Raw genomic sequence first — 15,309 nt, 5'->3', positions numbered from 1 at the left:
TGTGCTTCCTGGATTTGAGTGAGTGGTTCCTTTCCCATGCTAGGGAAGTTTTCGGCTATTATCTCTTGGAATATTTTTTCTGTCCCCTTCTTGCACCCCTATAATATGGATGTTGGTGCATTTAACGTTGTCCCAGAGTTCTCTGAGACTCTCTTCATTTGTTTTCAATCTTTTTTCTCTTCTGTTCCACATTCGTAATTTCTACTAATCTGTCCTCCACCTTGCTTATTCATTCTTCTGCCTCCTGTATTCTGCTGTTAGCTGCTTCTAGTGAATTTTTTATTTCAGTTACTGTATTTTGCATCTCTTCTTGTTTAAGTTTTATATTTTGTGTCTCTTTGCAAAGTGTTTCATCTTTGCCTCCAGTTTATTTCCAATGTCTTGAATCCTCTTCAGCACCAGCAGTCTAAAGTCTTTTTCCTGGAGGCTGAGAATCTCCTCATCACTTAGCTGATTTTCTGGGGTTTTTTCCTTTCTCCCTCATCTAAGTTATAGTTCTCTGTCTTTTCATTTTTATAGATTTTCGGTGTAGTGACCTTTTTACAGATAATAGAGTTGTAGCCTCTCTTACTTCTGGTGTCTGTCCCCTTTGTGGCTGAAGTTGGTATGGGGGCTTGCTGTAGGCTTCCTGATGGGAGGGGCTGATGCCTGCCCACTGGTAGGTGGAGCTGATTCTAATCCCTCTGGTGGGTGGGGCTTAGTCTCTGGATGGGATTAGAGGAAGCTCTGTGCCTGAGGGGTCTTTAGGAAGCCTGTTTACTTGAGGGGCAGGGCTGTGATCCCACCTGGATTGTTGTTTGCCCTGGGGCTTCTCAGCTGCTAACTGACTGATGTATGGGGCCAGATTTTTCCAAAATGGCCCCCTCCAGAGAAAGGCAGCTGCTGAATATTCCCAGGAGCTTTGCTTCCAATGTCCTTCCACCACAACAAGCCACATTCACTCCTGTTTTCCCTGGAGATCCTCCAAGAACTGTAGTCAGGTTTGACCCAGATTCCTATGGAGACTTTGCTTTGCCCTGGGACCCAGTGCATGTGAAAGTCTGTGTGCGCCTTTTAAGAATGAGGTCTCTATTTCCCCCAGTCCTGTGGAGCTCCTATGCACAAGCCCCACTGGCCTTCAATGCCAGATGCTCCGGGGGCTCTTTCTCCCAGTGCCAGATCCCCACACGTGGGAGTTTGATGTGGGGCTCAAAACTCTCACTCCTGTAGGTGAGTCTCTGTGAACCAGTTACTTTCCAGTCTGTGGGGCTTTCCTCCTGGAAGGTATGGGGTTGCTTATATCATGTAATCGCCCCTCCTACCTCTTAATGTGGCCTCCTCTTTGTCTTCTGGAGTAGGATATCTTTTTGAAAGTTTTCAGTCCGTTTGGTTGAAGATTGCTCAGCATTTAGTTGTAAATTTTGTTGTTTTTAGGAGAGAAGTTGAGTTCCAGTCCTTCTATTCTGCCATCTCAATCCCATCTCCGGGCCTCCTTACACTTTCTACTCTGTCTCACCCTCTTCCAAACATGAACTTGTCCTTTTTATTTAGACTCACTCCTGTCTTGCTCCTCACACTGGATGCTGTCAGCTCAGCTGTGGTACGTGACTCATAACTCTGTGCACAGAGCATCCTTGCTCCTCCTGTCCTAATTCGTCCCATTGCTCCAGGTTTAAGATAGTATCTAGGACTTCCCATCATGGTGCAGCAGAAACGCATCTGACTAGGAACCATGAGGTTGCAGGTTTGATCTCTGGCCTTGCTCAGTGGGTTAAGGATCCAGTGTTGCTGTGAGCTGTGGTGTAGGTCACAGATGCGGCTCAGATCCTGCATTGCTGTGGCTCCGGTGTAGACCGGCAGCTGTAGCTCCAATTCGACCCCTAGCCTGGGAACCTCCATATGCCACAGTGCGGCCCTAAAAAGCAAAAAAAAAAAAAAAAAAAGACATTCTTGATTTGGAACTGACTGTGGCAAACTGAGTGAGTGTGAATGTGTGTGTGTGTGTGTGAGAGAGAGAGAGAGAGAGAGAGCGCGAGCGTGCCCGCGTGCGAGAGAGAGCGAGGAATGGGCTGAGGCTGGAGGTAGTGGCAATGGATTTTCTATGGGACAGAGCCAGGCTGCAGGTCACCATCTTTACCACTGCCTCTAGCTTTCCTGCCATGGCCTTCGAGCTGGGCTGTTCATCTGCCCTGGGGTGGCTGTTGTGGCCCTGGCTCCCCCAGGCAAGAATGCTCAGGCCCTACCTGGGTCTCCCAGGCTGCATTCTAAGAGGAAGTGAGGTATTGTCTCTTCCTTTCTCTTCTTTTCATGTTGAGTAATTCTTTTGGAGTTGTAGATGACATTTTATATTGGTTGCACGTGTACAGTGTAATGATTCGATATGTGTATATATTGCAAAATGATCACAATAAATCCAGCATCTACTACCACATGGGGTTAAGAAATTGTTTTTTTCTGGTAATGAGAACTCCTCAGATTTACTCTATTAGCAACCTTCAGATATGCAATAGAGTATTTTTAACTACGGTCACCATGCTACACATTGCACACCCAGGACTTATTTTATAACTGGCAGTTTGTACCTTTTCACCCCCTTCACCCATTTTGCCCTTCTCCCACCCTCCACCTCTGGCAACCATCAGTCTGTTCTCTGCATCTATGAGCTTGGTTTTTGAAATTTTTTATTTCATTTTTTTAAGATTCCATATATAAGTGAGATCATAGGCTATGTGTCTTTCTCTGACTAATTTCACTTAGTGTAATGCCCTCAAGGTCCATCCCTGTTGTTGCAAATGGCAGGATTTCATTCTTTTTCATGGCTGAATAATATCCATCGTATCCATATACCGCATTCTCTTTATTCACTCATCCATTAATGGCCATTTAGGTGGTGGCTGTGTTTTGGCTGTGGTAAATAATGCTGCACATGAACGTGGCGGTGCACACAGCTTTAGTGTTAGTGTTTTCATTTTCTTTGCATAAATACCCAGGACTGGCATTGCTGGATCATATGGTAGTTCTCGATTTAGTTTTCTGAGGAACCTCCATCCTCTTTTCCATAGCGGTTGCACCTGCATGTGTTGCCACCGACACTGCCCAAGGGTTCCCTTTCTCCACATCTTCACCAACACTTGTTATTCTTTGTCTTTGTGACAATAGCCAGCCTAACAGGTGTGAAGTGATGTCTCATAGTGGTTTTGATTTGCATTTCCCTGATGATTCGTGATGTTGAACACTTTTGCATGTACCTGTTGGCTGTCTGTATGTCTTCTTTGGAAAAATGTCTAAGCAGATTTTTTATTATTGAGCTGTATGAGTTCTTTATATATTTTGGATATTAACCCCTCATCAGGTGTATTCTTTGCAAATATTTTATCCCATTTCGAAGGTTGCCTTGAAACAAAGTATTTTTGAACTTCCTTTCAGACTTCTCTGCCAATACATCATGCTTTGTAAGAGATCGTTGCCCTGGCTGTGTACAGTCCTGGCAAAGTATTAAAGTTCAAGCAGCAAATTCAAGATACTGGTTACCTCTGAGAGGGAGGCATTGGGCATGAACTCTGAGAGAGGCCTTTCATTGTATCTGAAATGTTTTATTTTATTATACAGGATTGTGGCCTACGTGAATGTTCACTATATGATGTGATATTTATTGTTTCATGTATCATGTATTATCATAGATATTATATTATCTTGAATTTGCTGTGTATCATTTGTATGCTTATATTATCCATAAATATTACTCTATTTTTTAATATTTTCAGACTTCATGTATATGAAATGATCAAATTTTATGTGCCCTTCTTTTCTGCAATTAAGAGGAGAATGTCAGCTCTGAGGAATTTCCTGTGACATTTACTTTAATGAGGAAAAGATTTTATTCTCTGGTTGAAAATAATATTTAGACTTCTGCGGAAAAACCATTACATTTTTACTCTGGAGTAGAGGAGTCCCCCTGCCCCCATTTGCATTCTTGGCAAATAAGTAGCACAGACCAATTAGCAAGCTAATGTCCTCAGTGTTCACTTGCAGTCATAGTTATTTTATTTGCTTTTTTAGGGCTGCACCTGCGACATATGGAGGTTCCCAGGCTAGGGGTCAAATCAGAGCTACAGCTGCCTGCTTACACCAGAGCCACAGCAACACGGGATCCGAGCCACGTCTGGTCTGCGACCTACAGCACATCTCACGGCAACGCCGGTTCCTTAACCCACTGAGCAAGGCCAGGGATTGAACCTGCAACCTCATGGATCCTAGCTGGATTTGTTTCTGCTGCGCCACGAAGGGCACTCCAGTAATAGTTATTTTTAAATGTTTTAAGTAGTATGGAGCATTGGGGTTATTCTTATTGCTTTTCCAGGTTTGGCATTTGTTAAAATGAATTGAGCTGAAGATGAGACACAACTTCATGATAAAGGTTGATCATCATTATTTGCCACTCTCATATGCATTTTGTGATGGGAAAAAACGAATGATGGGAAATGTGTTTACCTTTTAAAACAAAGAAGTCAAGTCACAAAGAGTAACGTTGGCCATTTTCTGTTATCTCTTATGTTCACAGATAGGAAAGGAGAAATTCCACAAATCTCAACATTGGGGCTTTTGCAACAATGTGAGGATGCTGGTGAGTGAAGATAAGCCAGGGATTGGTGGAGAACTGCTTCTCGGACAAAAGATGAAGCCAAAATATAGTGTATTTCCTAAAGAAATGGGAACTGGCTTACCATCCTGGGTGGCTTTTGATAAACAGGTAAGTCACGTGACGTTGGGAGACATGCAGCCTGAAAATAATTACATGTACTAAATGTTCCATAGGTGGGAGAAAATAAGAGTCTTCAGTGTAAATGTAGTTGTTTGTCTGGAATGATAGATTCTAGAGCCGAAATGCTCTAAACGAAGAAAAATTATCCCTGAGCCTGTTTCTGACCAGGCGCCTTGGTTCTAGGACGCCAGATCCTCATCACCCCTCTTGGCCAATGCGCATCAACCATTCCCTCAGCTCCTGCCCTGGACGGGATAGTCTACCCTCCTATAGACAGTAAGAGTCTGGTCAAATTGCCACTCTTGCATAGTGACTGCCATTAACTAAAGACTTTTGTTTGATTCCGAGCGTGCCATTGCATAGCAACAGAAAAATGCCTTCTCTTCTTTTTTCCCCATACGAATTATGGTTCCCTATCCCTGAGAACCAAAGGATGACATGGCAAGAATTACTGCAGGAAAGAGGGTGCCATTATTAGATAAGAGTCTGAACTTCTTAAGTGATATGTTTGTACACATATACATGCGCGTATACTGACATATTGATGGTGGAAGTAGGCAATCCATTTGACCATCTTAACAAGGGACTAAGATCAAAGGGAAAAACAAGGTGACCAGTTATTTCTCATAAGGCTGCTATGTGGATGTGCTCAGTTTATCACACAATCTTGTGTCGTGCCCCGTGGCCTGTTTTCCAAAAAAGAACTTCTTGTGGGATTATTTAGTTCTTATTATTAAAAAAAAGAATTCAGGACTAAAGAATTCAAACCTTAGTGTGCTAAATTTACCAGGTAGTTTTTTTTAGCACCTTCTTACCATGGATTGGTTGGCAAAACTTGGATTCCAATGAAAATGTCTACAAATTTGGTAGAAGGGACATAACCCATGTCATCTGAGTTAGGTCAATCAAAGTGCTTATTTCTTTGGAAGCCCAGTTCTGACACTTATGGAGATCTCACAGACCGTGGGGAAGCTTCTTTCCTGGGAAACCATGTCTTCTTGGAGCGTGGACCAATATTTCTCTTTCTTTGATTATTTTCATTACATGGCTTAGTGCTGGACCCAGAGTTCAAAAACAATCTCTGGGCCAACTTGCTTGGAAGGATCGTGTGTGGTTTCCTGTTAATATCAATCTTATAGGTGTTTGCACATCATCTTTCTAGAATATTTAATTTGCAAGGGTCAAAGAAAAAATTTTAGTTTCACTTCTTGTGTCAGAAGAGGATATTGACAATAGTTTAAACATATCCACCACTGAATAAATAATGTAGTTTCACAATATATTAAACTAATCTCTTGCATTTAAAGTTGAAAATTCATTTTATTTCATGTTTTTCTCAATATTTAATATGTGCCTTTCAAGCCTATTTTATAGCCCTTTAATTACTTATAAAATTATGTAGAATATTTCATGAAGCTGGAATCATTTTAGCTTCAAACTACTTGAGAAAATGAAGAGCTTCCTCATTTCAGGCCTAACTAAATGCAACATAATTCTTTCAGTTATTTTGTTGGTCAACTTCAATTAAATATTCATTGAGCTTTAAATGAGACACTAAGACTATGAAATATTTACGTGATCTGATGAGATTGTGAACCACAGACTGGGTCTACTCAGTTAATACACAGAGCGAATTATAAAGCACTTTTCTACATTTGTGGTTCAACAAAACGAGTCAACACCTGTTAATCATTTTTCTCGAAAATGAGACACTTTGAATTCATGGCCAGTTGTTCCAATAGCTTTTTATTTATTTTATTTTATTTTTTTTGCTTTTTTAGGGCTGCACCCACAGCATATGGAGGTTCCCAGACTAGGGGCTGAATCAGAGCTACAGCTGCCGGCCTGTGCCACAGACACAGCAACACCAGATCTGAGCCCAGCCGTGTCTGTGACCTACGTCACAGCTCATGGCAATGCCGGATCCTTAACCCATTGAGAGGCCTGGAATCGACCCCGCAACCTCATGGTTCCTAGTCGGATTTCCACTGCGCCATGACGGGAACGCCTCCGATAGCTTTTTAATCATAGCACTATATCTAGGGTTACATTCTTGAACAATGCAAAGTAGAAATAAAGGCAGTTCTCTGGCAAGTGTTTCAGAATTAACATTTGTCGTAGGTGCTCCTGGTGCCCTCCCAGATCCAGGTTAGGGGTGGGGCACCCATCCTCCACAGCAGCAGCAGGTGCTTTGGCAGCCAGCTCATACCTATAAGCCTCTGTGGAGCATTGCTCTTGGCCAGTGGGTATTGCATCACCCAGAGGGGTGACTTGGGAGGTTACAATGACAACCTCTTCACCACCAGACCGGGTAGCAAGTGGCTGACTGCTTGGTCGAGGGTAAAAGGCTGAGCTTCTTGAGGGTGGGGCGGTCCTGGGTCATGATTTAGGCTCCTAGCCCCTTGTGCCATAGGCCCAGGCCAGATGCCCAATGAGAGCACATCCTTGCTTGGCTGTTCTCCTTGCTCCCTTGCAGCTCCCTCCCAAGAGTGTGCCCGTAAAAAATGTCATGCATCTAACTCCCTGTTTCAGGCTCTGCTTCTGCGGAGCGCAAGCTCAGACAGCACTGCCATTTTTATGCACAATTCTAAACGTCACCATTAAAGTGCTCTGCTCAGGTGGACCCTCAGCTCATAAGCAGAGAAGATACTACTCGCAACGCCCCCCAAAGCGCCAGCATTTATTGTCCTGCGCAGGCCTCATGGCACGCATTTCTAGCTGTTTATCTTTTCTTTGCTCTCGCTTTATGCTTATGGCAAGAACATCAGTTTTCTTCAGGTTGGAGATGTGCCCACTTAAAGGCGTTCACCTCCCCAGGCTCCCTGCAGCTAGGGCCGGGCCCCTTGACTCATTTCTGGCCAGTGATGTGTGAGTGAAAATTTACTGGGTGAGGCGAAGTTATTTTTCTAATTAGAAGAGTCAGGCTGATCCTGCTGCACAGCACAGGGAACTTGTGATGGAATATGATGGAGGATAACGTGAGAAAAAGAATTTATGTGTATCCATAAATATGTATGAATGTATCACTTTGCTGTACAGTAGAAATTGACAGAACACTGTAAATCAACTGTAATGGAAAAAATAAAAATCATAAAATTTTAAAAGTGTCAGACAGGAGTTCCAGTTGTGGCTCAGCAGGTTAAGAACTTGACATAGTGTCTGTGAGGATGTGGGTTTGATCCCGGCCTTGCTTAGGATCTGGCGTTGCCACGAGCTACAGCATAGGTCGCAGATGTGGCTCAGAGCTGGCATTGCTGTGGCTGTGGTGTAGGCCGGCAGCTGGAGCTCCAGTTCAGCCCCTAGCCTGGGAACTTCCATATGCCGCAGGTGTGGCCCTAAGGAAAAAAAAAAAAAAAAAGTGTCAGGCTCAGCTGGTATGTTTTTCCTGCCCTTTCTGGACTTCTTGTTATATGAGAAAAATTAGCCCCTATTTCAGAGATTCTCCACCTGGAAGGCCTTAGGAAATGCATCGGGGTGTTTTGGGTTGTCCCAGGGACCGGGAGCAGCATTGGATGAAGGTAAACAAGCTAGGCACTTGTCTTGAGTGTTCAATTGAAGGGGCACCCCCAAAACTCAGTAGTCAGCTAGATAATACTTCAATGAAATACCTTAAAAATCAATGCAAAAAATTCATGATGAGCAAAACACCAACATGTTAAATAAAGACAAGATGGGTAACTGTGCCATGCTGAGCCGTAATAGCGCCTGAGGCAGAAAGAAAAATCGGTAATACTGATTCCATCTTTCTTTATCATGTGGATATTTTGTTTGTCATGGATTTTTTGCATTAATCTTGGATGTTTGAAGTTGCCTCACTCTAGGGCCAGATCTGATCCAGAGGTGCTACTGCTGCTGAGTAGCTGGGGACCGAAAGTGAATTTTTATTTTACATCCTGAAACATGGGGAGGGCACCCCCCCCCCCCGCCCCCTACTAAGGAGAATGTTCTTGCTTACAACCCCTGGCATTGGGAGGATTTATGCAAACAGCCAAACATAATTTTGCCTGATATTGCACCCACTGCCCAGAGACTAGTTATTTCATCGAACTGACTTAAATACAAGCCAGCACATATTCACTCCACCAGTTAGTTCCAGTCGGCCTCCCAGCACCTCTATTAGGAAGAAACACACGTGGATGATTGGTCTCATTTTGTCAATGAGGAATCATTTGCCAGAAGTGGGGCTGGGGCCGGGGTCCTGAGGCTGCGTGTTGGAGGCCCTGGAACTAATTGTCTTTGCCATCATTGGCACAGTCACTTCACCCCCCTGAGCCTCAGGTTTCTTGACCGTGGTTCGGGGCTTGCCTAGCTGGTTGCGCGTGCCTGTTTGCCTCTAGCAGTCTATGTTTAAGACTTAAGTCTTAGTCTGTGACATTTAGTCTGTGACTAAAGAAAGGCAAATTCAGCTTGTTCATCCTAGAAGTGAGGCCAGACCCTGGATGTCCTGGCCCGAGGCTCTTTCTAATTACATCAGGCACCTACTGCTTCATTATTGATTGAAGTTTGGCATTTAGTAGTGTGTATGGTATGCTGCTGTTGCTGCCATGTATGATCTCTCATTAGCTGCTTTTATAAACAGGCCAGTGAGAAATACTCCAATGACTGAATGCTTTTTGATGACTTTTATCTGGGTGTTAAGCATCATTTACATAGACTCAACAATTATGCTCTCATTCCTTTTCATTTGTCAGTGGTTCCTAGTTAGCCTCATTTGTTTGCTGATTTGCAAACGACTCCCTTATAGTAAGTGGCAGGATAAAGACTGATCCTATGGGGTATGAGTGCGTTGAAAAACAGTATTTCATTTTTTTTCCACCTACTGTAAACATGGTAATGATGATCAAAACTACTGACCACAGAATTAGAATTTGTATCACTTTGCATTCACTGACACTGGGTTTGCGGCGAGCTGATTGTTTATGTAATACTGTGTAGGTCTCTGTACTTTGAACAATATAAACATAAAAATTTTAAATATCATTTCATCTCTTGGGTCACCTTGAGGTATATTTTTTTAATTGAACAAGGTGGTTTATTACTTGTGGCAGTGAGAGGGAAAACACATACCCCCGGGGTACTGTGGGATACCTAAGTAAGCAGGTGTTGGAAAGCCTATAATAAGTCTTGGGCCTGTATTAGGTAATTTTGGAGACGATTTAAGGAAGTGAGGCCTTGGATGGGGTGCTGTCAAGAAGCAAGGCTACTTGGAGTTCCTGTCGTGGCGCAGTGGTTGACGAATCCGACTAGGAACCATGAGGTTGCGGGGTCGGTCCCTGCCCTTGCTCAGTGGGTTAATGATCCAGCATTGCCGTGAGCTGTGGTGTAGGTTGCAGACGCGGCTCGGATCCCGAGTTGCTGTGGCTCTGGCGTAGGCCGGTGGCTCCAGCTCCGATTGGACCCCTAGCCTGGGAACCTCCATATGCCGCGGGCGGCCCAAAGAAATAGCAAAGACAAAAAAAAAAAAAAAAAAAGGCTACTGCTATGATTGTGTATCTTTTTAAAATGAAAGTGTCGTACACTATTATATGCCACAGGTGTATAATACAGTGATTCACAATTTTTCAAGGTTGTATTCCGTTTAGAGTTATTATAAAATTGTGGCTGTATTCCCCATGTTATATAATATGTCCTTGTAGCTTATTTTACACCTGGGAGTTTGTACCTCTTAATCCCCTGCCTCTGACCTCTGTGTTGCCCCTTTCCTTTCTCTCCACTGGTAACACTACTTTGTTCTCTATATCTGTGGGTCTGCTTTTTTTTTTTTTTGTTACAGTCACTAGTTTGTTGTGTTTTTTAGATTCCACATATAAGTGATATCATACAGTATTTGTCTTTCTCTGTCTGACTAATTTTGCTTATTAGCATAATGCCTTCCAAGTCCATCCATGTTGCTGCAAATGGCAATATTTCATTCTCTTTTAATGGCTAAGTAATATTCCATTGTATACATATACCACTTTTTCTTGAGCCATTCCTCTTTCGATGGACTCTTAAGTTGCCTCCACATCTTGGCCACTATAAATAATGCTGCTAGGAGCATTGGGACACATGTATTTTTTCCAATTAATGTTTTTGTTTTTTTCGACATAGGCCCAAGAGTGGAATGCCTGAGTCATATAGTAGTTCTGTTTTTAGCTTCTTGTCTGTATTATTTTCCACAGTGACTGCACCAGTTTACGTTTCCACCAACTGTGTACAAAAGTTCCCTTTTCTCCACATCCTTGCCAACACTTGTAACCTGTGTTCTTTTTGATGATAGCCATCATCTGACAGGTGTGAGGTGCTATCTCATTGTGGCTTTGATTTGCATTTCCGTGATGATTCATGATGTTGAGCATCTTTTCATGTGCCTCTTGGCCATCTGCATTTCCTCTTTGGGAAAATATTCAGTTCTTCACATTTTCAAATGATTGTGTATCTTAGTAATTCTCACTTATAGCGACAGTAGACTAGTGTGAGGCTCCATCTGTAATTGGGAGAGAAGCAGCCATCACTCCTGTGAGCTTGGACTGGGGGATGTTTGGCATTTTGTGGCTTGGACAATGTTTGTGTTCTCTGTGGGTTCAGATGTAGCTGTGGAGTGGTCTCTCTCTCTCTCTTTTGTCTTGATCCATTGTCACAGAGCGGCTTTGTCCGAGGATGGTATTCTCTGAAAATGCTCATGTTTGGCAGCGAGAACAGCAAGGTTTTGCTGTGGCTGCCAGACCTACTTGTAGCAGTACCACCAAGGCCAGCTGATAGTGCCAGGCTGGCTCCTGGATGTCAGGGGCTGCTTTTTTTTCTTTCTCACCCAATACCAGCCAACATTTTAAATTTTCCTGCAGGGGGATCAAGGAACAATCAAGTACATTAAAATTTCGTATGATTGGCAGAGAACAATACATGACTACAGGTCCTTGAAGTTTTGCTTAAAGCCAACCAGGAATACAAAATATAATCAGAGTATATAAAAATAGTATACAATTAAAATTTAAAAGTAACTATAAAATATGTTAGATATTATGCCTTTAAACCATACCCAGAATGTCAATTGAAAAAGTTTCTGTAAGTTTCTGTAATTTTCAGATTATCTGAAATCGGTTAGAATCATTTTATAAGACACCAGTGCATATATTTATAACACAATGTAATTGCAGGGTACCACCATGTAAATCCGATTTTTTTTTTTTTTTTTTTGCTTTTTAGGGCCGCACTTGTGGCATACGGAGGCTCCTAGGCTAGGGGTCGAATCAGAGCTGCAGCCGCTGACCTACACCACAGCCACAGCCACACCAGATCCGAGCCGTGTCTGTGACCTATACCACAGCTCATGGCAACGCCAGATCCTTAACCCACTGAGCGAGGCCAGGGATCCAACCTGCATCCTCAAGGATACTAGTTGGGCTCATTAACCACTGAGCCACAATAGGAACTCCTGTTTAATTTTAAAGAAGGAGTCAGAAGGCTTGCCTGAAATCAAATGCATCATACTCCAAATTCCCAGCTATGTATTCTGCATTTCTCACTAAAACACAAAGTTGCATTCTTTGAAATTTATAATAAACTGATAAAGTTTCCAATTTTATCATATATTATGGCTTTCTCTAATCTTTTGATGTGTAAAAGGTATTTAATAGGAGTTCCCTGGTGGTACAGCGTATTAAGGATCTGACGTTGTCATTGCTGTGGCACGGCTTTGATCCCTGGCCCAGGAAGTTCTGTATGCTGTGGGCACAGCCAAAAAAATAGGTACTTAATTTTTAAAAAATCCCCAAATTTGGAATAAGTCTTTCTGAAATAAAAAAGAATGAGGTTCAAAATGAGTTTCTTATTGAAGGAGAGAGAGTTCTTCCTCTCTTCTGTTCTAAAACCTAGAGTTTAGTTACTAAACAAAATTTTAGAACTCTCCCTCCTCAGGGTTAAACTTTTGTCAATAACTAGGCCTGTGGCTTATTCTCATTAGCCTGAAGTTAAAATTGTCTTTTTGAGCTTAAACCTGTGTAGCTACCACTGCACACCCATTAGAATGGCTATAACTTAAAAAGACAGACAAGAAGTTCCTGTCGTGGCTCAGTGGCTAACGAATCTGACTAGGAACCATGAGGTTGCAGGTTTGATCCCTGGCCTCGCTCAGTGGGTGAAGGATCCAGTGTTGCCACGAGGTGTGGTGTAGGTCGCAGATGCGGCTTGGATCCGGCATTGCTGTGGCTGTGATGTAGGTCAAAGACATGGTTGGGATCTGGCGTTGCTGTGGCTGTGGTGTAAGCTGGTGGTAAACAGCTCCGATTCAACCTCTAGCCTGGGAACCTCCATGTGTCACGGGTATGGCCCTAGAAAAGGCAAAAAGACAAAAAAAAAAAAAAAGAGAGACAGACAATACCAGGTGTTAGCAAGGATGTGGAAAAACTGAAACTTTTATATATTCCTGATAGGAACGTAAAATGCTGCCATTTCAGAAGGCAGTTTGGCAGTTTCTTAAATACTTAAGCATATGCTCACCACATGACTCAGTTAATTCCAGTCCTAAATATATTTCTAAGAGAAATTAAAGCACATATTCACACAAAAAAACTGGTATGTGATTACCTTTATAATCACATTATAAATCAAGTTATAGCATCATTGTTCGTAATAGCCAAAAATAGGGAACTACCCACATTTCTATCAGCTGATGGATGGATCACCAAAATGTGGTTTAGCCATACAATGGAAACTCTTTGTCAAGTAAAAGCAGCTACTGGTATATAACACAATATGGATACAGCTCAAAAACTTAGTGAAATAAAGCAGACACAGAAGACTTCATATTATATGAGTCCATCTATCTGAAATCCTAAAAAAGGCAAATATATCAGAGAAAGCAGATCAGTAGTTACCTGGGGCCGGCAGTGAGAGAGAGACTATTTTGGGGGTGATGGAAAGGTTCTAAGCTGGATTGTGGGACTTCCCGTTGTGGTGCAGTGGAAGCAATCCAATTAGTATCCATGAGGTGTCGGGTTCAATCCCTGGCCTCGCTCAGTGGGTTAAGGGTCTGGCATTGCTGTGACTGTGGTGTAGGCCGGCGGCTACAGCTCCGATTCGACTCCTAGCCTGGGAACCTCCATATTGTGGGTGCAGCCCTAAAAAGACAAAAAGACAAAAAACAAAGTAAAACAAAAAAACCCCACAAAACTGGATTGTGGTAATGATTATACAGCTCTATAAATTTACTAAAAGACATTGAACTGGGTACTTTATAGGAGGTAAATTTTGTGGCAGATGAATTATAGTTTAATATATTAGTCTTCTAGAAGTGCTATACCAAAATACCGTAGATAGGGTACCTTCAACCACAGAAATGTATTTTCTCACATATCTGGAGGTTAGAAGTCCAAGATCAAGGTGCTGGCAGTATTGGTTTCTCTTAAGGCCTCTCTCATTGGCTTGCAGACGGCTGCCCTCTTGCTGCTTCTTCACATGGTGGTTCTCTGTGCCCACGGATTTTTTGGGATTTTTGGGAGCACAGAATCTTTGTCATGTGTAACATATTAGTCCACAATTTAAGAACTAATCGTTACTGTTTGATTTGTTTACTTACATTTTAGGCTGATTTACATTTTGTTCTGAATTTTTAATCTTGTATGCTTACTTATCTACCTTCCCTCTCTGAATTCATTCCTGCTGCAGGTTTTTTGGAATTTTTTTAAAAACACTACAGCTCCGATTCGACCCCTAGCATGGGAACCTCCATATTGTGCAGGTGCGGCCCTAAAAAGACTAATAATAATAATAATAATAATAATAATAATAATAATAATAATAATTTACCTTCCTGAATTTTGTATTTGCAGGATTCTTCCCTTTTGTAACACTGGTGGTAGGCGAAGGTACAAATACTGACTATTAATCTGTGTTCTTTTAAAAAAAAATTTTTCGAATTAGTTTTGGACTTACAAAAAAAAAACCCCATGAAAATGGTTTAAGTTCCTGGGTACTCTTTTCCCAGCTTCCCCCAATGATAACATCTTATATAATAATAGCGCATTATCAAAACCAGGAAATTGACATTGGTATAATACTACACTTGCAGACCTTAATTGAATTTCACCAGTTTTTACATGCCCTCACATTGCCCACTTAGTTTATGGTCCTAAGAAAAATTTTCACATGTACAGATTCATGTAACTACCACAACCAGGATACAGAATAACTATTCCTTTAGAATTTTATTTTATTTTATTTTATTTTGGCCATGTTTGCGGGCCGGGGATTGAATCTGCACCACAGCAGCCACCCAAGCCCCTGCAGTGACAGCGCTAGATCCTAAACCCGCTGCAAGAGAACTCCAGGATTTGATTGATTGAGTCTTCATTTTAATCAGCCATATTGAGGTGTAATTTACATGTGATAAAATGTGCCCATTTTCAGCTTATAGTCCCATGAGTTCTAACAAAGGGATACACAGGTAACTACCACCCCAGACACTGTTGAGACATCTCTACCACTTCAGAAAGTTCCCTCATGCCCCCTTCCATTCAGCCCTCTTCCATTGCTCTGCCTTCCATCACCACAGAGGAGCTTTGCCTGTTCTTGAACTTCATGGACATGAA

General features: G+C 42.2%; 1 protein-coding gene across 1 annotated transcript in view; it reads left to right on the top strand.

The window, feature by feature from the left end:
- The window catches only part of EFHC2 (EF-hand domain containing 2), a 189,125-nt gene that overhangs the window by 23,882 nt on the left and 149,934 nt on the right, over nucleotides 1-15,309 (top strand). The window contains exon 2 of the mRNA XM_047765634.1: nucleotides 4,541-4,729. Within this exon, the coding sequence (XP_047621590.1) occupies nucleotides 4,541-4,729 (189 nt within the window). The remainder of the gene's footprint in view (nucleotides 1-4,540; nucleotides 4,730-15,309) is intronic.

Source organism: Phacochoerus africanus, chromosome X (assembly GCF_016906955.1).
Source record: "Phacochoerus africanus isolate WHEZ1 chromosome X, ROS_Pafr_v1, whole genome shotgun sequence".
Taxonomy (NCBI): Eukaryota; Metazoa; Chordata; class Mammalia; order Artiodactyla; family Suidae; genus Phacochoerus; species Phacochoerus africanus.
The sequence above is the reverse complement of the archived record's forward strand: the minus strand, read 5'-3'. Positions and strand labels throughout refer to the sequence as shown.